Source organism: Chiroxiphia lanceolata, chromosome 5 (assembly GCF_009829145.1).
Source record: "Chiroxiphia lanceolata isolate bChiLan1 chromosome 5, bChiLan1.pri, whole genome shotgun sequence".
Classification (NCBI taxonomy): Eukaryota; Metazoa; Chordata; class Aves; order Passeriformes; family Pipridae; genus Chiroxiphia; species Chiroxiphia lanceolata.
The window spans coordinates 30,313,221-30,334,123 of NC_045641.1; the positions used below are offsets into that span (position 1 = coordinate 30,313,221).

The 20,903-nt window shown below is 38.1% G+C and overlaps 1 protein-coding gene across 3 annotated transcripts; it reads right to left on the bottom strand.

Moving 5' to 3' along the window:
- Positions 1-395: 395 nt before the first annotated feature.
- TWF1 (twinfilin actin binding protein 1) lies at positions 396-20,498 on the bottom strand. 3 transcript variants are annotated; one of them, XM_032687175.1, is made up of 9 exons: positions 20,396-20,498; positions 17,217-17,294; positions 14,525-14,703; positions 13,230-13,325; positions 10,630-10,734; positions 5,957-6,082; positions 5,617-5,767; positions 5,074-5,195; positions 396-3,521 (listed from the first exon to the last, which is right to left on the bottom strand). In XM_032687175.1, exons 1-9 carry the CDS (start codon positions 20,418-20,420, stop codon positions 3,351-3,353), a joined length of 1,053 nt encoding a protein of 350 aa, XP_032543066.1. In that variant the 5' UTR covers positions 20,421-20,498; the 3' UTR covers positions 396-3,350. The 3 variants fall into 3 exon arrangements, with proteins under 3 accessions (XP_032543066.1, XP_032543067.1, XP_032543065.1); XM_032687176.1 differs by having other exon boundaries at positions 14,525-14,698; positions 20,396-20,412; XM_032687174.1 differs by lacking the exon at positions 20,396-20,498 and adding an exon at positions 19,917-19,991.
- Positions 20,499-20,903: the final 405 nt, after the last annotated feature.

Consider the following 20,903-nt stretch of genomic DNA (forward strand, 5'->3'; position numbering starts at 1 on the left):
AACAACATAATTTGAGCGGTTTCATTATAGTAGCTCATGCTGAGCAAGTAGCAACAGATAGAACTGTTAAATCACCACTTAACTACTTCAGCATTTTAAAAGGACAGAAGAACTTTTTTAAGGGGCTTATTACTGAAAGCACGAAAACCTCAAGTGATGAACACACTTGAATACTGCTGTGGAGCCCTCTGTGCTGCTTCCATAAGGCAAGAGGAAAGTAGCTGTTTTTAACATGGTGATTTTTCTCCAATAGCAGGAATTCTCTTTCTGCTCACCTCCGTTTTTATACCTTGCAATCACTTTCTAGTCCCACAGGAACTGCCTTTTGCACATTCAGATGTTAGAATATAGATCTTTGTTAAAGACACCATGAAATGATTCAGACAACACCAAACTAAAGCATCAATCTTTATTTATAAAGCAAATTACAAAACAGATATGGTAAACTTAGTTCATTTTAGCATCTGAAGGTGGTTCTCACTGAATACACAGACACTGTAAATCAAGAGTTTCCTTTATCAATCTGTTTATCTGAGCAATAGAGCAATTATAACCTTGATTAGTTTAACCTTTGATAGGAGTGTTTTAAAAGATCAAAATCTCATGACCTTGCGACATAAACATTTAAAAAATAATTACCTGTTGTATTAATTGTTTAATAGCTTGTGAGTTAACTGCAAGCAGCTGCATTGCTTTTGGGCCTTCTGAAGGCCAACAACAATTTGAATGGACACTTTCAATTATTTAATGACCAGAGACACTTAAAGGAATAACACCAATTAATGCCCACATTTTATGCTGGCTCTGAACATTCATTAAAAGTAATGGAGGCAACTATGCAGGAGTAAACTTGATAGATTTCAGGAAAAGATCAGATGCTTCTTATTGCTCTGTCAGGAAAAGAGGCCTGGAGAGGCAGCCGGCAGCTCAAGACTTCATACGATTCTCTTTTTGGGGAAAGGTGAAGGGGAAACATGCTCAGGACGTGACTCTGCTGGTTGGTCAGGGGTTTGTACACCCCCACAGAATATTTTCAAGTAAAATAACTTAGAATGTCTGGTTTAGGCTGAACTCTAAAGCAGCTCATCATAAAGGCAATTGCATAATCACTTAACCAGCTCTCATCATCCTCCAGATTAAGTTTTCCACCTTCTATTCTCATCTACCTAGGGCAGGATTAGGAAAAGAAACCCAAACAAAACCCCCCCACAACATGCACATAACTGTATTGTGTCAAACTGATCATTATTTAAAACATTTAGTATTAAAAAGTTGAACTTCTTTACTGGCTAAAGAAAGCATAAAGATGCACTCTTGCTATGGCTGGCACATGGGCAGGAATACTAAATTCTAACAAAAAACTCTCTAGCAGTAATTTTTAACTGCTTCAAGCAAAGGTTTTCCTTAAAACTAAACCAAACAAAAAAAACCAAAGTGAATTAGGTGTGCTGCAAAGATTCAGAGTCCAACTAAAAATACATTTAATTACAGTGTACAATGAGCTGCACACCGTAACCATATTTAAAAAACAATTACACTTCCCTGACATGTAGTACATAGCAGAAACACTTCAAAGACCAGGTCCTTACCCTACAGGGAGAAGGCAAGAGGCAGGAAAAGAACACAGTGGCTAAGGGCAAGCAGGAGATTAGCTGAGGATCTACTGAACTGGACTGATGTAGTGTGTAAGATTATTGAAAAAAGCTGAAATGTCAAATTTCTACTGCATATAAAAAAACCACAGTAAAACCAACTATTGCAATCTTCACATTATATAGTGCAATCTCAGATGTCAATAACAAGCTAGTATCTTCAAACAAAATAATAGATAAAACAAATTTTATCAGGAACTAGTAGTGTCAAAGAATTATTTCCCTAAAAAACCTAGGTTAAAAACTGTCTTCCACCAGCTAAACACATGATTCAGCTCTATAACGTGTATATCCAGCAGCTATGATAATATGCAGTGAACCAAGACTGGCAACTCCCATGAAGCTTTAAAAAACCCCAAACTGACAAAACTCAAAAACCACAGAGCACACATATAAGACATTAAAATGCAAGTCCTCAGTGGAGAATATAATCTATCACTAGTATTTGCCTCATCACACAATTTTAAATATTTAAGGTCATCCAATACTTGATTTCCACATCTATTTCTCCCTTAGTCCACTTATTAAAATAATCTATTTTTCCTCTTCCTATTAAACACATTACTTACAGTTCAATCAAGTTTAGACTATTCTGGCTGATTTTAGTATTTTGGAGAAGGGAAGCAGGGAGGGAAAAAAACCAGACAAAATCCTAACCAGGTGCTTGCTGCCAGCAGTTATTCAAGACCTAGTTGGATTTTAGTTACTAATAAAATTCAAACACTTAGGAAAAGTCATTTTCAGTTAATACTGGAAATACAGTAAGATCTCAATGATAACTCACCATTATGAAGCGACTCTATTTCAATTTTTACTGAATTTACACATTTTTAGATCTGAGTGCACAGATAATTAGATACTTTAGGCATATTGCTTTGAAAGCAGCTTCATAATTTACTGAGTATACTAACTCATGCACTTTTAATCACCTTTTACTTGGTCATTCAGTACCTAATATGTAAGGCTTCGGAGTGATACATAAGACTGGAAAAGCTAGTGGGTTTTATGTTAGATTTCCTTAAAAGACAATTCCATGAAATTAGTTATAAATTTGAGATGACCAAGCGTTTGCGTAGGAAAATATCCAGCTATTCCTGAATACTTACATTAATTTAACGATAACTAATTTTTATCTTTTCCATTACAAGAAAAAAAAAAAGGAACAAAACCAAACCAAACAACAACAAAACGCAACAATGCATCCTGTCAAAATCAGAGGAAAACCTTCTACTGTACTACTGTCCATAAGTGCTACAAGGAAAAATAAAGATTTAATTGGGACAATGCTATGTCATCTTTATCTCTTTTCACATGGAAAGTCTTACATGTTTCAATAGGCTGTGCATAAGAATACGGCTGCAACTTGCCCACAGAATACATGGGTTTCATAGTATTATGTCTATAAAGTTTATGATCGCATGTACAACTATTAAATAATGGATTCTAAATTAAAATAAAGGGGTACTAGCTTAGTCTTACTTTTCTAGCTTTAAAATAATTAGCTCTTCTACATGTCATAAAACATGGTCAACAAATATAATCACGTAACAATATAAAAAGTGTTGAGGTCAGAAAAGAGAAGAGTAAAAAGAGCCTTTTTCCCCACTAGAATCTATGAATGGAATGATTTCAGTTCATTACCAAAAGCCAGAAATTAGTTTCCTACTGTAATAGTTTAACAAATATAAACAACAGTTTCTAATCACTAGGTGTTTCAGTCTCTGCTGGACCTCTGATCAGTCTTCGTATTCCCCTCTTCCCCGCAGGACCTTTTGGTTTAGCAAAACTCTGTTTGTAAGCATGTTGTTTTGGATGAACCTCTTCATAAAGAAAATCAGCAGTTAACTCATCACCATTATCAATTTCAATCTGGCAGGAAAAAAACCAACATTTATCATATTCATATTAAAGTTGAACTTAAAAAATATTTTGAAATTTTGCTGAAACTAAATACTATATTAAAACCATATGTGCAATAATGTTAAAGTCTTAGCATGGAAAGTTCTCCAACTTGTGCATAATGCCCTGAGAAATCTTGGATAGTTTTTCTGAGAATCCCCTTGATTCTTACCAGTATTAAGTGTGACTTAATTATTTTCCTGAAATATAAGCACAACTACACAGTACATCTGACAAGAAGAAACTGGTTTTGTCTCAAGCTTTAGCACAAGTGCACCTGTTAACACTAACTAGGAGAACACATTCCATGTAAAACTAATGCTTGTTTACTTGTTTTAAGTATTTACACATTTTAAGAATTAAAATTTTTCACCATAACATGCTTTAAACACTAATTGTAAAAGCAATGTGCACACATATTGTTGTCTCTTGAGAAAGAGGGGGAGGAGTATAAACAAGCTTATATTATTAGCTGGCTACTGCCACTCAGCAAGTATTCAAGGCGGGGAAAAGGTAAAATAAGTTTAATGAACAAAATGGAGGAGTGGGTGTTTTAATTTTCAAAATTTAGACATATGAACCCGAACAGAAAGAAAATAGTGTTCTCAAGCCAAACTCCACTGTTCTGAAATGCAAGAATTTAAAATTCAGAGAAATGCTTTAGCCCTACTCTGCTGAGCATTCAGCACTTCATGCCCTGCCAACTGTAACACTTGACAGACTTGCCAGCCACAGTTTTGCTGTTACAAGTACATGCCTCAGAAATTTCTGTCTACAGGAATTTTCAGGAGTCACATGGTGCATTTATTTTGTTGTAGAAAGAAAATTTCTGAGAAATAATTAAATATAAAAACACATATTAATGTCATCTCAGTAAAAATGGTTAATATTAACTCTGCTATTTTTTTAGATAAACATCATCTCCACAGAAACCAAGCTCTCGCACAAATGTTAAGAAAATAACTGTAGGTCACAACTGGACCACTTCTATGGTCTCTGCTCTGGAGGTGAGAAGCAACTTTTTGCATAGCAGTACAATCCATACAGTGTGAAAAGATCAGCTTACTTGAAAATCCTTGTTTGCCTCATCAAGGACTCCTAAAATAGCAGTTCTAATTTCCAGAACTGCAGCTTGAAATTATTTTGAAAATCCTTACATAACCTTGGCTTTAAGGGAATTTAGTTTTCAACAACAGCAATATGTTGTGCTCCAAAATATGACTCGGCTTTGAGTAAGAAATCATGTTAGTTCTTCAAAGTACACTCAAACACTTCCTTGATGCACAAGGATGTATTTGTTAAAGTTCTGAAAGTGCGGAAATTATGAAACAGAGAAAAGCTTCCATGACTTAACTCTGTATCTGGAGCTTCATCAACAATTATTTCCTGTTCAGGATAAACTTTAATAGTTACAGAACATTTTTCGTCGTTTAGAGAAGGTGGTGACAGAGACAATTACAGTTTTACACAAAGAAGTGAAGAGAGGGATGGAGAAAATACCTATACACTCCAATGCACTTACCTTTCTAATTATCTGCATCCACAACTGTGTTTCTACAATTTCTAACAGTGGACTTTTGCAACTAGAATAGAGCATTCGTTCTCGTATGCTACAGGTATACCCTGGCATAGAGTAGATGAAAACTGCAGGGGAAAAAACAAACCAACCATAAATCAAACCATACCTACACTCCATCAAAGCTTTATCATAAAATCATTTACAGCAGAGAGGCATTGGAAATCAGCTGTGCAGTCTGAAAGGGAAAAATGTAAAACCATTCTGGATCTTTTTTGCTTCAGCAAGTGTTTAATTTCAAATGGGGGATAAGAGAATGGCCGGTATCTATGTTTTGACATTTATGGGTGTTCATAATCCAAAGGGATAGCTCATTACTTTCCAAACATAAGGACTCTCCTTCACAAGACACTTTCACAACCAAATGACTCTAAAATTTATGATCATGCTGACAGATTACTTCTATGACACATCTTTCTCTCTGCCTCAAAATTCCTAAAGTATTTGAAACAAGCCAATGAAGTTTCATATTGAGAAATTTTCTCATACTTATGGATTCCAAATAGTCTCCTTCATGTGTGTGCTTATACAGGAAAAAGTGGTAACGCGCAGCATCCTTTGGAACTCTTTTTGGCAAGTCCTTAAGTTCAGTATCAAGTGTGTTGGCCAAAATAATAGTTTCATTTTTCATATCAATTTGCTGTTAACAAAGCAAACATGAATACAGTTAATAGGCAGAAAGCAAACCAGAGAACACAACAGGATTAAAAAAATTTTATTTAATCTAATAAGAGTAATTTATCAGTGTACTACAGCAACACATGTTTAGCATGCAAGTAATTTATTTTATACTCATTATTAAAAATTAGTTAAAATATTTTATACTTGCCAGCTGTACATAATTGAGTTTCTTATTTTTCAATTTCTCCAAAGCCTGAATAGCTTCTTTAGCAATGGGGAATGCTACTCCTTGCAATGTTTGATGCTTGGTGTCTACACCAACGTCTGCCTGTACCTGGAACGCAAGTTAACTGAGATGTTAACAGAAACCTTTGCAAGCATTCGTTTGGTTTCATACAATGACTGGCAATGCATTGCATATGGTTACACACAGAGTTAGCAGTAGCTATTCCAAGAGTAAACTACCTCAAAAAAATCATCCCTATATACAAGAGATTTGCATTTTTTAATTTACAGGTCATGTTTGTTTGCTAACCTGAGAAGTTTCATATCTCTGAAATGGCTCTGCTCAGCAGAGTAACAAAATCATCAGAGGGAAAACTGGTTCAAGTGTCAGTGAAGAAGCCCTAAGTTAAATTCTGGTATAAAGATACAATAATCCAGGAGGAAAAATCTTAATTTTCATATGCTGTTTTATACTTTTGAACTGACAATATTGCTTATAAACTTTGTTGTATAGTGAAGAATTTTAGATCAAAACATAGATTTGATTTCTAGGGAATCAAAATTTTTGGAGGAACAGAGAAATTATATCTTATGAGACAAACTGATCTTCTTGAACGAAAAGAACAACTATTCCCCCTCCTGCTTCAACACACTCCCCTAAAAAGCCTATACCAAAACCAAAGCAAACAAAATAAACAAACAAAATCTTCATTTCTTAAGGATTAGACCTTCTAGAAGGTCCAACACAAAGAAAAATTCAGCACAAGCTAAACAATTTTTCATAATCCAGTTACATTAGGCACAAATTATTTGAGAGAAAAGGACAGTTATTTTAAAGCCATTTTTCAAGAATTTATGTTTATCTTAATATTCATGTAGTTTCTCTTAAAATGAGCTCTGGCCTCCAATATTCTCCAGTCTTAATTTATTGTCTAAGTACTAGCTTTTGAATATATTAACTTTCTTCTATGATTTCACAAATACATTAAACATTGATTATGAAGGAGCAAAAGTCAGAAAAGTGTACCAGATAGAAAGTGTGGGTCTTAGATCTATCAACTAGATCTATCAACTTATTCAGCTTTAATTAAAAAGAGATGCTAATGAAATATAAAACAAAATGATAAGAAAAATAAAAAACAAAGGTACTTGTGGCAACATTAGATTATACTCCAGATTTTGAAGAACAACTTGTCAGCAACAAGGAAAGAGGAAAAGAAAGCAGGTGGAGAGCTTACTTTTGTATAAAGATTGATAAATTTATGAATTAGGTTATAGAAAAAAAATTTTCAAAATATATCTGCATAAAACCCTGATCAGTAAATGTAAAATTGGCATCATAAAAATAATAAACTGTAATAAAATACCATACTATAGAAACCACATTAAAACACAAGTACAAAAAAAAAAATGCTTCAAACTTAAAAATGAACTGTGAAGTGTGAGAGACAGGCAAGGGAAGAGAGTAACCCAATATAACTCCAGATACAAGAAAACAAACAAAACCTACTTGTCTATACTGCAACATATTTCAGACCTTTAAAGCAAAACAAAACCACCTAAGTCGATTATGTATATTTAAATTCACACCATAAGCTTTAGTTAGTGATGGTTGCTGAGTGGTGGATAAAAAGCCAGATGAAATTTCCTGTGAATAAATATAAAGTAATATACGCAGGAGGAAACAAACCCTCTCTTCTACCTCTATGGTAATGGCGTTGAGCTAGCTACTACCATTCAGGAGCCAGACCTTGCAGATCATTCAGATAATCTCTGAAAATAACCCCAAGCAAAACAAAAAACAATCCCGAACACTCCCAACCCACAAATGAAATGTTACGAATTGTTAGAAAAATAGAACAGAACACATCATTACGCACTGTAGATATCAGTAACATGCCTGCATCTTGAATACCACATGCAGTTCTGGCTTCCCCATCCCTCCATCTCATAAATTATATAGCAGAACTGGAAAAACTGCAGAGAAAAGCAAAAGGATCAGAAGTATGGAGTGCCTTCTTGAGGAGGAGGAACTACCTAGATTAGGACTCTTCAGCCTGGAAGAGATAACTGATAAGGAATACAACAGAGGTCCATGGATATAGAATCATAGGACAGTTTGGGTTGAAGGGACCTTTAAAGGTGATCTAGTCCAACACCCCAGCAGTGAGCAGCAACATCTTCAAATAAATCAGATTGCTCCGAGCCCTCTCCAGCCTGACCTTGAATATTTCCAAGGATGGGGCATCTACCACCTCTCTGAACAACCTGAGCTAGTGACCCACCACACTCATTGTAAAAAAATTCTTGCTTATATCTAATCTGAACCTGCCCTCTTTTAGTTTAAAACCACTAGCCCTTGTTCAACTGCAACAGGCCCTGCTAAAAAATCTGTGCCCTTTTTTATAAGCCCCCTTTAAGTGCTCTGTAAGATTTCCTTGGAGCCTTCTCTTCTCCAGGCTGAACGACCACAACTCTCTCAGCCTTTTGTCACAGAAGAAGTGGTCCAGCCCTCTAATCATTTTTGTGGCCCACTCCAACAGGTTCACATCTTTACTGTGCTGAGGACCCCAGAGCTGGATGCAGTGTTCCAGGTGGGATCTCACCAGAGCGGAGTAGTGGGGGACGATCACCTCCCTTGACCTGCTGATCACACTACTTTTGGTGCAGCACAGGATACAGTTGGCTTTCTGGGATACAGCTGGCTTTATCTAAGGGGAGGAGGAAACCGAGGATTGACTTAAAGACTTTTCTTTGCCTTCCCCACACAATCTGTAGGGTTAACAGAATAAATTAGTAGATAGCAATCAATGGTTCTTTATTTACATAGTACTCTGTCAAGCTGTAGAACATGCTGTCATAGGATCTGCAGCCAACAAAAACTTTATGTGGATTTCGAAAAATGACAAGTCTAGATGATGGATGAAAAACCCATTAAGAACAATTATATAGTAACACATCATCTTTTGTGCAGGAAGATCCCTCCCTGCAAATGTTGAGGCAAAAAAGAGTATTTAAGGTAATTATCATGGCCTTCTTGCCCTGCTCTTACATGCTTCCTAGATTTCTGCTGTTGTTCACTCAAGGACTTGACAACAGACTAGGTGATCCTTTGATCTGACCCAGTAAAATATTTCTTAGGGTAATTATGAAAGAATATACATATGGAAAACTTTTTAAAATCAGAAAGCTTTTAGTTTTCTAAGTCCAATTACAGGCTTTGTAATGGTGGAAACAATAAAGAGAAAAATAACGTAAATTAATGTATTGTGAGATGTTTCAAACAAAGCCAAAATGGCAGCAATCTTTATGTGTTTATCAGTTTATCTGTCTCTGAAAAGCACAGCTATTGCTGTTAAAGTTTCATAATAACACATGAAGTTTTAGTCTGGATGAATCAGCTATTAACCACATTGTATGTAGTGCATAAGAGATAATATTAATACCAGAGGTGATCACCGATCCCACAGAAGTTTTACATTCATTAATTTTATTTTTTAAAAGCTGATCAAGTAAAATGCAGTGTTTGATGATGGTGAATGCATTTCTACGTTGAATTAATTAAAACCAGAAATGAATAATAACAAAAGACACAACCAGGAAAAAAAGTCAGTAAACAACAAAGCTTCAGCAAAAACACAGTAGAGTGAAAACATAAGAGAAGATACACAGCTGAATTTAACATGATGGTTTCCCGGTATCCAGCTACAGAAATAAATCATACTTCAAATACACGTACCACAGCTGTAAAATACAAGTTTTGAAAACAAACAAGGTCACCACATGACCTATTTTAATATGCATCTGAACACAAACAATGATCAAGTGAAGGAAAAATGTGAGAAAAAGAATCCTCTGAAACTTTTCAGTCACTAGCTAGCTGGCAATCATCAAATTATTTGGTTAAAAGCACTTGTTAGAGGTTTTTCTAAAAAGTGTTCATAGCATAAGCAAATCAGTCTCTTAAAAAGACTTGGATTGGATTTCTATTTTATTTTTATTGGAATTCACTTCCTCTCAGTCTTAAAGATAAGTGCACTGGTGCTGGAAGCTAGGTATCTCTCCTCTAGGAATAAGGTTGCTGAAATACTCCTGGCAATCATTCACTGCAATAGTTGCTATTTTGTGTTTTCTCTACAATTTCTGCCACCATGGGAAATGTATGTGGACAATCACAGAATGGCTGAGGTTGGAAGACCTCGCCGGAGGTTATCTTGTCCAACCACCCTGTTCAATCAGGGCCACCTACAGCCAGATGCCCAGTTCTCTGTCCAAACAGCTTTTGAGTATCTCCAAGATGGAGATTCCATGACCTTCCAGAGCAACCCATGCCAGTACTCTGTCACCCTTCCCAAGGAAGCACATCCAGTGATATTAAAAGCCAATGCTGCAACAATTAAGCTCTGCAGTTGCCAAGCCTCTGATTCAGACACGAGGCCTTTCAAACTCAGCAAGATCATGCCACTCCAACTCGAGCCATCATCATCCTGCAGTTTCAACTCCTTGAGAAATAAATTTATATTCTCATCCACTCACACTTCCTAAAACTTTCCATTTTTCGCTCTGCCTTTTTTTACCCTAGAAAGACATTTCCCTACAACACATTTGGAACTCTGCACCCTGTTTCCCACCCATGCTTGAAGATGTTCTAGGTACCTCGTTAATCTTAATTTGTCGAAGTTCCTCTTCTGCTGCAGTCAAGGGTGCAGGGGAGGATTGTGATATCAAATATTTTTTATATCCATTCAGTGAAACATCATCCTGAAAGCACAATATCAATGTTGAACATTTTTTTATAATAGATAAATAGTTTTCTTCAAAGATTTTCCATGCAGCAGTGCAAAAAGCAGTTATTGTCCACACATTTATGATCATTTTATTTGAACAGAATACAAGTGTAGGTGCATTTGCAAATTCAGCTCATCCACAACAGAGTCCTCTGGGCTGCTCTTGTTTTACCATGGGTAGCATTTCCACAATCAGTCCTTAATTACCTTGCTAATTAAAAAATGAGCATTAATGAAGACTGTGTTCATGAAGTTCTTCAGCCATCTTGGACAAAACCTCACAGAATTACCACAATTCTAATAAATAATTAAAAAACCTATTTTCTTATAAAATTTACATGCCCAAACTGGTAGCTTATTGCTAGTTTTCTACCTATGAAATGGGAGACAGAAATGCTACCTTAGGTCAGGGAGTAAGCACCTGATACTGCAAATAGTTTAAGATGTGACATCACAGGAGCCTTTAATTCTGATAATCACTTTTATTATTACTCAGTGATGGTTGTGTCCCTCTACAGAGGGGTTGATACCACAGGCAAATGCTGTTTTGTTTTTATTATTAAGGTGGCCACTCAGAAAAGGGCAGGACTTCATGCAATCATAGGAATGTGATTTTATACTGAAGTTCTGAGAAGAGAAAGCTCCTTCTTAGCTCTTCCCCTTCTGAAAGAGACAGACTTTCCCAAATACAATTTCCAGTGCCAATATTCCATCATGCCTTGTTTCAGAAGCCCAGAGGTATTGAGGTTAATACATGTGAATTAGCAGGTGGTACCATAACCAGGTTCCACCGGGATTAAGGACCTGGTTGCAACTAAACTTTCCTTATGTTTAACAAAATAAAGACAAAGTAACATGCTGGATGGTGATGATCAAGATTCTGAGTGAACTTAGAGACTTGAATACTTTGAAGAAGCTGTGATTTTCACACGGATGTACATTAAAGGCCAGCTACAATTCAGAAGCTTATAAAGCACTGAAACCAACAATGCAGAGATATATAAGCTGCAACATAATGAGCTGGGAAAAAGTGAGCTGCATCAACGCCATCCTCTATGTGCCCCGGGGCCTATTTTGAAATAACAGTAAGACAAATGTAATGCTCCTTTCTTACAACTGAGATTGAAACTCAGACTTGTAGGGATAGACACAGATTCTATATGTTGCATGAAGTGCTAATGGTTTGGTGCAAGTGGTGGTGAGAGATTAGTTGACTGAACAAGCAAGAAAAAAATAACATGACCTCTACCAGTAAACCCTCTTAGCAACTTGGTTATCTACTTCCCTAGAATACAGCCTCTCCAGAGAGGTTTATTTGCATGTTTGTTAGGATAATGAAGCCTCCATGACAGGTTAATGCTAAATATAACAAACTACTCAGTGAGCAGCAGAATTATTAGCCTCATGTCCACCACAACAGCCCATCTCTCTTTTACAGGCTTTTTCCCACTACAATATCCTCTATTCTTCCCCAAACCTCCAACTCCTTCCATTCCTTCAGCACCAGCTGCCTGTCAATAGTGGCAGTGCTTTGGTTCAGATTTTTTCAGATGAAGTGATTAACAGGTCAGACAGAAAATAACTGATGCAGTCTTTGCTGAAAGAGGAACTGAGTAATTATAATTTGAATCTCTGTGTAATCTCAGTTCTTATGAAAACTATGGGAATTCTTTATCTCTGAGAATTCTAACTTGTATTTCTTTTAAAACTGACAATGGATTAAGTCAGAACTGTCTGACATCTGCTTGACAAACAGGCAGACATCACAACCATGTAAAACTTGTTTCTCCCAGAAACTAAGGTAATAGCCCCATATTTCCCTACATGCACAGCACTTGCAGCCTTTGCAACATCCTTTAGACACTTGTTAGATTTCATATATGCACCTTCCAATTATCTTACCGTAAGTGAACAATCAACTATTAGTATTTTCATTGAACAAATCAGTAGCTACTAAAAGTTTGTTTCCCGAAGTCAAGATGGCAGCCTTGCATGTGAGGTACATTCTATGGCCAAATCCTAAAGAACTGACAACTTCATAGCCTTAGTTTAAGAGAAAAACATTTGTTTTCAGGTGTTAGCTTACAGATCACTGTTCTAGCCCATCCAGAACCACATATCTAAAGTGGCTTGTGTATACAACTGGCCTGGAAGTTAGTGTTACAGCTTTTAGAGGACTCACATACATGCAGTGAGATTGAGAGATGTGCCTATTATGTTTAGATTATTTAGTTTTCATAACTTAACTATTTGAAGCAAGGGCTTCTTAGCCTGAAGATACTAACTATACTTAGTAACTTGTCCAAATGAGATCAAATACACTTGAACATTGTAATAATACACACAGCTTTTAAGTCTTTTTTTCCTTAATCAAAAAAGAGCAGAGACACCCTAAATTCATAGCAGTAACATCAGCTAGTATATTTAGTATTTAAAGTCAATGTCCTGACTTTAAAAAGAAAAACATACCTGTACCGTTCCAAATACTTCATCCTTAATGTGACCACCTCCAAATTCTTTCTTAAGTGTTGCTCGGGTTGCTGCATATAACATTTTTTGACGAACCTAGCATATAATAAAACAGTGGGGGTTTGATTTGGGTACTTTTTTGCTCTTTGGTGTACAAAGAGAATCTAACATGTTGGTGTACCATGTCCATTAACTAGTATCTTTCTTGAACAAGTATTTTAAATGTTGGAATTGCACTATAATCTTGTAGAGCTCTGGATCATGATACTCACACGTGTTATTAAATTTACCAGGTCATGATACTATGTATTATTATCACAGTAATTGCAAAACTGAATTGCAGCTTTAGTAAGAATATGAGGGTTTTTTAAAGTAGAAAAAAAGTCAACATAATCTTTACTAATTTTAAATGGGAAACCCCACAACTGTATAGATCTTTTGTCACTGGTCTGTGTACTAATGGATACCACAGACAGCGAAAGAGCAGACTGGAAATAACTCATTATTATTTTTTATTTGATAGTGACTCCAGATACTGATGGTTCAACTACAGAGTGGAAAAGTTATATTTGCTCCCTATCAAATTGTGTCTAACATAGTCACTTATTCCTCTCTCAACAGTCTCATCTTCCCACCTTATTTAACCATCATGACATCCTCTCCATAATACTTCACCTTTTCCACAATCTTCTCTACACACTTCAACTTTCAGTGTCTTACTATTTCCTAACTACTAGTGAAAGCAGTATGAATATTGGAATAGTTTTACTTTCTGTCTTCCCTTATCTCACATTTCCAGAACCTGCACACAGTATCTTAGTTTCTCCTATAAAACCTTAACTCTAAGGAATTCCTCTCAGTTCCCTCCTGTGCTCTCAAACTACTGATTAAGAAGCAGTGTATTCTGTGGTAAGCCAAACAGAATAAACAGCTTGAGCTCACACTATAATCCTTCTCTCTACGATAACACCCATTAAGATTTCTGTCCTATATCTTTTCACGAATTTTTATGAAATACTACAGTAAGACAGACAAACAGGGCAAAAAAATTGTACTTAGTGCTCTAGTCAGGTTAAAAATATATTGGATCAGCTGCACTCCATCTAGACCTACTGATTTGCTCTTCAATCAGCTTCAAGAAACATTTTTCCAGTTTTCTTGTGGGAATGTAGGGGGAAGGTTGGGGAATGCTTCATTCCTTAAATCCTTTTGCTTCATATCTAGGATTCAGATCAAATGGCACTGTTGAAAAATCATCAACAACATGCATGAAGCCTCTGATGCCTGTTACTTACAGGAGAGTGATCAGGTGACCATGCAATGAAGATCCATTCATATCCTTGAGCATTCTGAGAATCTAATCTGTATAATATATAACATGGTTGCTTGTCTTCAAGAAGGGGAAGGACAAAGCAATCGTAATCCTTTTCCCATGATCCAACTGGCCGTCTAGAGGATCCCACAACAAGCTGCTCTACAACCAATATAAAGCTACAGGTTAGCAACAATACAGTTAATATTGTTTTTCAAAATTAACAATTAAAATAAGCAGTTAATTGGACACTTTTGTAATTATGTCCACAAGAATGGGAGTCAAGAACAGTTAACATGAAAGCAACTGAATTCCTATAAAAGCTGTGTATATTCAAACTCTAACTCACTTTAACCAAAATACAGTTGAAAAGTAATGTGCTGATTGTCACCAAGTTCTCTGATCTGAAGTGATACTACTGATGTTAATTTTTTTAGCAGCACATACGCAGAAGGGAAATAAGAACTGTCTTCTGCCAGTTTATTTTTTAAATTGAAATGCCTAAGTACAAATGAGAGTAACCTTTCAAATTTTATAATTATAATTATTGATGCTCATGCTATAAAATATTAGTGTTTGCACCCATTGTAAGAAGTCAATAACTCAGTTATACAGTGAAAAGAGTCTGGAATGAATATGCTTGCATTAATCACTTTAACTTGACTATGTAAGTAGATAAACCTCTTTCTAAAACAGCTTCATAGCTATGGTCTTTAAATGACTGAAGTTGTTTATCATGTATAATTGGCTTAAGTCTGTATAGAATACTTCAAATAGTATTTAATTATGTGAACAGCTGTAGCAACAAGATTCTTCTCTTATTTATGCATCATATCTCAGCTTCCAAAGGAAAGTATTAGTATACTATCTTATAAAACATTTATCAGCTTCCCAATAAGTACTACCCCTACAATTGAAATAGAAATACCTTGTTTAAATGGGATCCTACAACAGTTTGAGGACCATCATAGTAGCTAGTATACAAGTTATCTTTTCAGACTCTAGGACTTAATTTCTAAAACTTCAGACAAAAGTGAAACAGTATACAAATGCCTTTACAGCAAAATTTTAAACAAAGGACCCTTCCACAGTAACTCATAGAACATGAACAGCTCAGGGCAAGGGTGTTTGGCCTTTCCCTAAATTAGATGCGAAGTATTTGAAGTTGTACACCTAAACCAGAGTATTCAGAATGTACTCACCAATTCTGAACTCTAGGTGGATTTATACCCACCTGGATTTAAGACACAATCAGTGGAACTCTACTGCCCTGCAGCAAACCTCCTCTCTTATTAACTCAGATTAGCAGAACTCTTATTTGCCTATTATCTGTTGACTAAGGGCAAGGACTATAATCTGTTGCTGAAAGCTCCTACAGACGGATGAGGCAACTGTCCTTCTTCCAGTATTCTGGGAGTTTTACAGGTTTCTTTTTGAACTGCAGAAAATAGTATCAAAGACTAGATTTTGCTTCTATATAGAGATGAAATTGATATATATATAAAAATATATGTACATGTATACATACACACAGAAATGAAAAAAATAGGGAAAGTTTTCCATTTGTATCTTATTTCTAGGCTTCATTTCATATTATGAAGTTGCATATATACAAAAGCATATAGTTTTTCCTTGCTTAATGGGAAAGAAAAATTCAATGGTATGTCAACATTTACTACCTTATGCTACTGAGACTTTACCACTGAGTCCTGCCTATAATATTACCACTGCCACTTCCTTAAGGAAAGCTATATTAAAATGTCAGAAGACTTCCCAAGTAAAGCAAACCTAAAGAACGTAACAGTAGGTTATTTGCCTAACAATAAAATATGTATATGTATACACATACACGTACCTTTCTCCAGCTAACAGCTATTTCAGTGTACTGTAAATGAATGAAGTCAAGAACAAAAATCTTCAAAGTGGATAAATTACACACTTGAAAAGATGGACTAAACCATCTTATACAAACGTCTTATACAACCAATCTGCATTTCTATTAAAGAAAAAAGTAATTATATATTCTATCTTTCAATGTTTGCAGCCTTGATCCCTTGCCAAGAAGTTCGAAGATCAAACTAAAGTTCTGACAGAAATTATGTAATTTTCTATTTATACATACATGTGAGTTTTAATTTTGAAAATGTATGTAAAGTTACAGATTTTTAAAGATATTTTCCATGTAGTCAGATTACTACTTATATATCTGCTTTAATAGGACTTTCTACATGCAGCTGATCCCAGCATAAAAGGCAGATAAAATTTACAGTTCATCTAAGGTGACTAGCTATTGTGTAAGACTAGCTTTCTGTCTCATGAAAGTAACCAGAGTGCTAAAACACCACACAGGTGTAGAAATTTTCTTTCCCTCTACTCTTTCTTTACTAAGAGATAAAAGTAAGCCCATTTATATTATCCATATGATAAATGGATCCAAGCAGTTATTGGTAAAATATGACATCTGGGAGAAATATTCAAATGCAAAAATGTAGTAGTATTGTAGTAAAAACCTTAGCATCACTAAAACTTAACTTTTAACTTCTGTATAGGAAACACCTTAGTAACATTAAGTTTGGCAAAGTTTTGTTTTTAAAACAATTGTACATGTAAGTCATTAAAACAACTAGGAAAATACCTAAAAGAATCAGGGAAAAAAAGATTAAAATTTTACTAACCATTATCAATGACTATTTTTAAAAGCCTATATTGTCCATTTCTTGCACCAACAAAGATGTCTTTAACACTTCCACTAGCTGAAAAAGAGAAAATAAAAGTAATCAAATTAACACATTTCACTTCCCTTGGACAAAGAACATTCATGAGGGTAAGAACAACACTGGAAAAACTTACAACTGGCCCTTTGCTAGAAAGCTGGACTGAAAAAGGAACACAGGAGTGATGCTCCTCCTATTCTGCATACTGCTCCAGCCACCAGCATGCCACAGAAAGATGAAAGGCAACATTATGAAACAGCTCTGCTTTCTAGCATACCATATGATTTTCAACATTGATGGTATGTCATCTTTAATTTTCACAATCTCAGGTTTCAGAGTTAACACAGCAACACAATAAAAATATGATGCCTCTCAAATTACGATAGCTTCGTGAAGTCTGGAGGCTTAGTACAAACTTTCAGACAGAAACTTTACGCCTGCCAGGAAAATGTTAGAGTTTGTCTGGCAAAAGTGATGATCTTTCCTGAGTACACCTTTCTGAAGAGTACCAGTGAAAGCTTCCACTGATTGCTCATCTTTCATACCACCTTATTTCCTTGTGTGTTTGATGACATTGTTCAAGCTCCAACCTATTGCAACGAGATAGGTTTATGATGAATTTACAAAGAAGTAACTAAAATATTTTTGAATGTCTGTAAATCACATAGACAAAACACCATAAACGTAACAGACTCGCTTTCCGAAGCACACTGCAGAACTGTGCTTGAGTTCCGTGAAGATCATTCTTATCTCAACTGCTCTGCTATATAATCCGAGTGCAAATCAGTTTAATTATACCATGGGCAGGATTTATTGAAGAACATTTATTGCAAGATGGTCCTTTAAGTAATATCACAGCATAGATCATTGTACCAGCAAAACAAACATCAAACCAGGAAACATACAAAATGGATTATTTATAGTCAGGTTGAACAGGTGGTATCCAGCAACATTACTGCCCATACTCAAAAGATTTTACATTTATGTCCATCCAAACGATGCCAGGCCCATTCTGAAGAGTCCAAAATGGCATGGGAGGGAAATATTATGTTAAGCAAACTGAACTGCATCGGGTTACCAGTTCAACCCCAGTTTCATCCCAGTTAGTATCTCTCCACTAACCAGTGCAGACCCTCCCAGTAATTTGCTGCTAGCTTTTGTAATCATCTCTGCTGGTCCTCACCATTCCATTGAGCAAGCAAACATTGCACCACTTTCTAGACCTTTTGGTTCCCCCAGGACTTTTTTTTGTCCTCTTCTTGTCTATTATCTTTTTGTTCCTTATTCTCTCATTTCAACTCTGCACACCAAAACAAGACCAAAATACAGCAGTCCCTACACCAATTTCAGAACTGTGACAGCTCCTCAAAAAAACATTTTGAGACACCTCTGAAACCATCTTACTATCAAAATTATCTATGAGTTTTTCCTCATAAAGGCTTTTCAATTCATAACAGAATATTATTTTCCACTTAAACTTTTTGCATAGCAGAGGCCTAAAGAATGAAATTTGGGATTTATTTCACAAATATTTTACAGGGAATATTATTTTAAAATTATTTAGAAGATTGTGAACATATTCTGTTGTATTTTCCCACAGCTTAATGCATTCTGTGACTTCCTACACTATTTATCTGCACTGGCCTGTTTGAAAGTCCAGTCCTTTTAGCAACTGCCTGGTACATATCACTGTGCCCATGACTTCATTTCTGTTTCCAGAAAAGAGCAGCCCATGCTGCCAAATCTTGTAATTGTTTATGAGTGACAGTAGCCTGTTTGTAGCTAAAGCCAGCAATGGCACAAATAGAGCTATTCCTCTTCCAAATTGCAGAAGCTTTGCTGCAAACAGGACTCCTGATTAGTGCCTGCTGAGGCAGGATCCATGCAGGAGAGCTGCAGAGTTCTCCACAACTCTCCTCAGAGGACAAATGATTCTCAAAGACATGAAGGGGAGCAGCAGAAGAGGGAATGAAGAGCCACTAACGCTTTTCTCTGGACTGGAAAAACAATTCCAGATGCACCTCTAACCTGAAAAGTGTTGACAAACTTAAAACAGGCAGCTGCAAAAAAGACCAGAGATTGGCATGCAGAGGAAGGAAAAGAAGAAAAGCAAAAGGGTGTAAACTACGTACAGCCAATGGACAAAAAAGGGCATAGACGAACAACTAAGAGCTGTCGTGGCTGGGACAAAAGTCACCTTCAACAATAAATATGGGAGAGCAGGCAAAGTACATGGTACTAGTCACTGAACACACAGATTGCAGAAATCGAGACAGTAAAACCCGACCCCTCCATAATCCTGCAGTATAATCCCTGCTTAGCAATTCTGTGATTCGGGGGACCTGCTAATAACTGTGAAACAATACGCTGTCGTCTTCTACTTGCTCTTCGCTTACTCCAAGGCCTGGAAACACGGGGAGAAAACGTTCCCACGCACTTTTCCCCTTGGTGGCCTCCAGAGATGGGCTTTTTAGTGGACTCTCCTGCTCCAGGGTTCCTGCTTCTCCTCGGGGCTCCAGGAGGGACCCGGCAGCGATCCCCGGCATTTCCCTCGCTGTCCAACCCATCCCAAACCCGCGGCGGCGACCCCGAGCAGGCGGTAGCCCCCGGCTCGGCGCACACCCCGCCGCGGCAGGAAAACCTGCACCGGGGGGAAGTTACCTGAGCCTAGGGTGGCCCTCCCCGCCATTCATGGGGCTCTGCAGGGAACACCTTCCAAGGGGGAGGACAGGGGCAGTTCGCCGTGCGAACTGCCTATCCACACAGCCAAAGGCTTTTAAACCCTGCGGGCTTCGCCTGACTGTGGACGGAGCTCTGGGCTCGACCCCGAGGGGCGTCGGCCGCCGGGGCCGAAACCAGCAGCAGTTCCCCCCGCCCGCTCCCCCCTCCATCCCGCGGCAAAAATGACGGACTCCTCCGGCAGCAAACAAAGGGCGCAGCAGTGGGAAAAACCGCACCGGGAACGGCCCGTTAACCGCCCGCCGCGGCCGCCTCCCCCCGCGCCGCGCCCCGACCCGCGGGGAAAGGCGCTCCGCCCGCCTCCCGCCTGGCTGGAGGGGGACAGGAGAGACGAGGGCCGGCTGTCAAGAGGAGCAGCGAGCACCGCGGAGCGGAGGCGGCGGAGAGAGCCGCGCGGGTACCTTGTATGCCGGTCTGGTGGGACATGTCGCACCGCCGCTCCGGGACACCGCACCCGCCGCCGCCTCCCGCCCGCCCGGCACAGCCCGGCCCGGCCAAGCGCACGTGACGCTCCGCCGCCACTCAGCGGCCGGGAGAGAGCGCGGCGCCTTCCGGGCCCCGCCGGCCCGGGCCGGCACGGGGGCTGCGGGCGGAGGGCACCGCGCTGGCGGCCCTGCCCGGCCCTGCCGCCGGGACCGCCCCTGCTTCGCCGCCCCGTGCCCGCTCCTCCTGCCAGCTTCTCTCGGTGCTTTAGAACGGGGAATGCGGCGCAGCCCTCCCTTCTCCTGCTGCCTTTCCTCTGCCTCTCCTCTCCTGTCGCCCTCTTCATCTGCCGTCCCAGAGCCTGCGGGACAGGGACATCTCCGGCGCAGCGCCTGCGGTCATCCTGCCCGGCAGGAGGGGATATGTGCCCCTCCCCGCCCGGGCTGACCGAAGTACTAAGAAATAACTTAGGTGAATTTAGTTAAT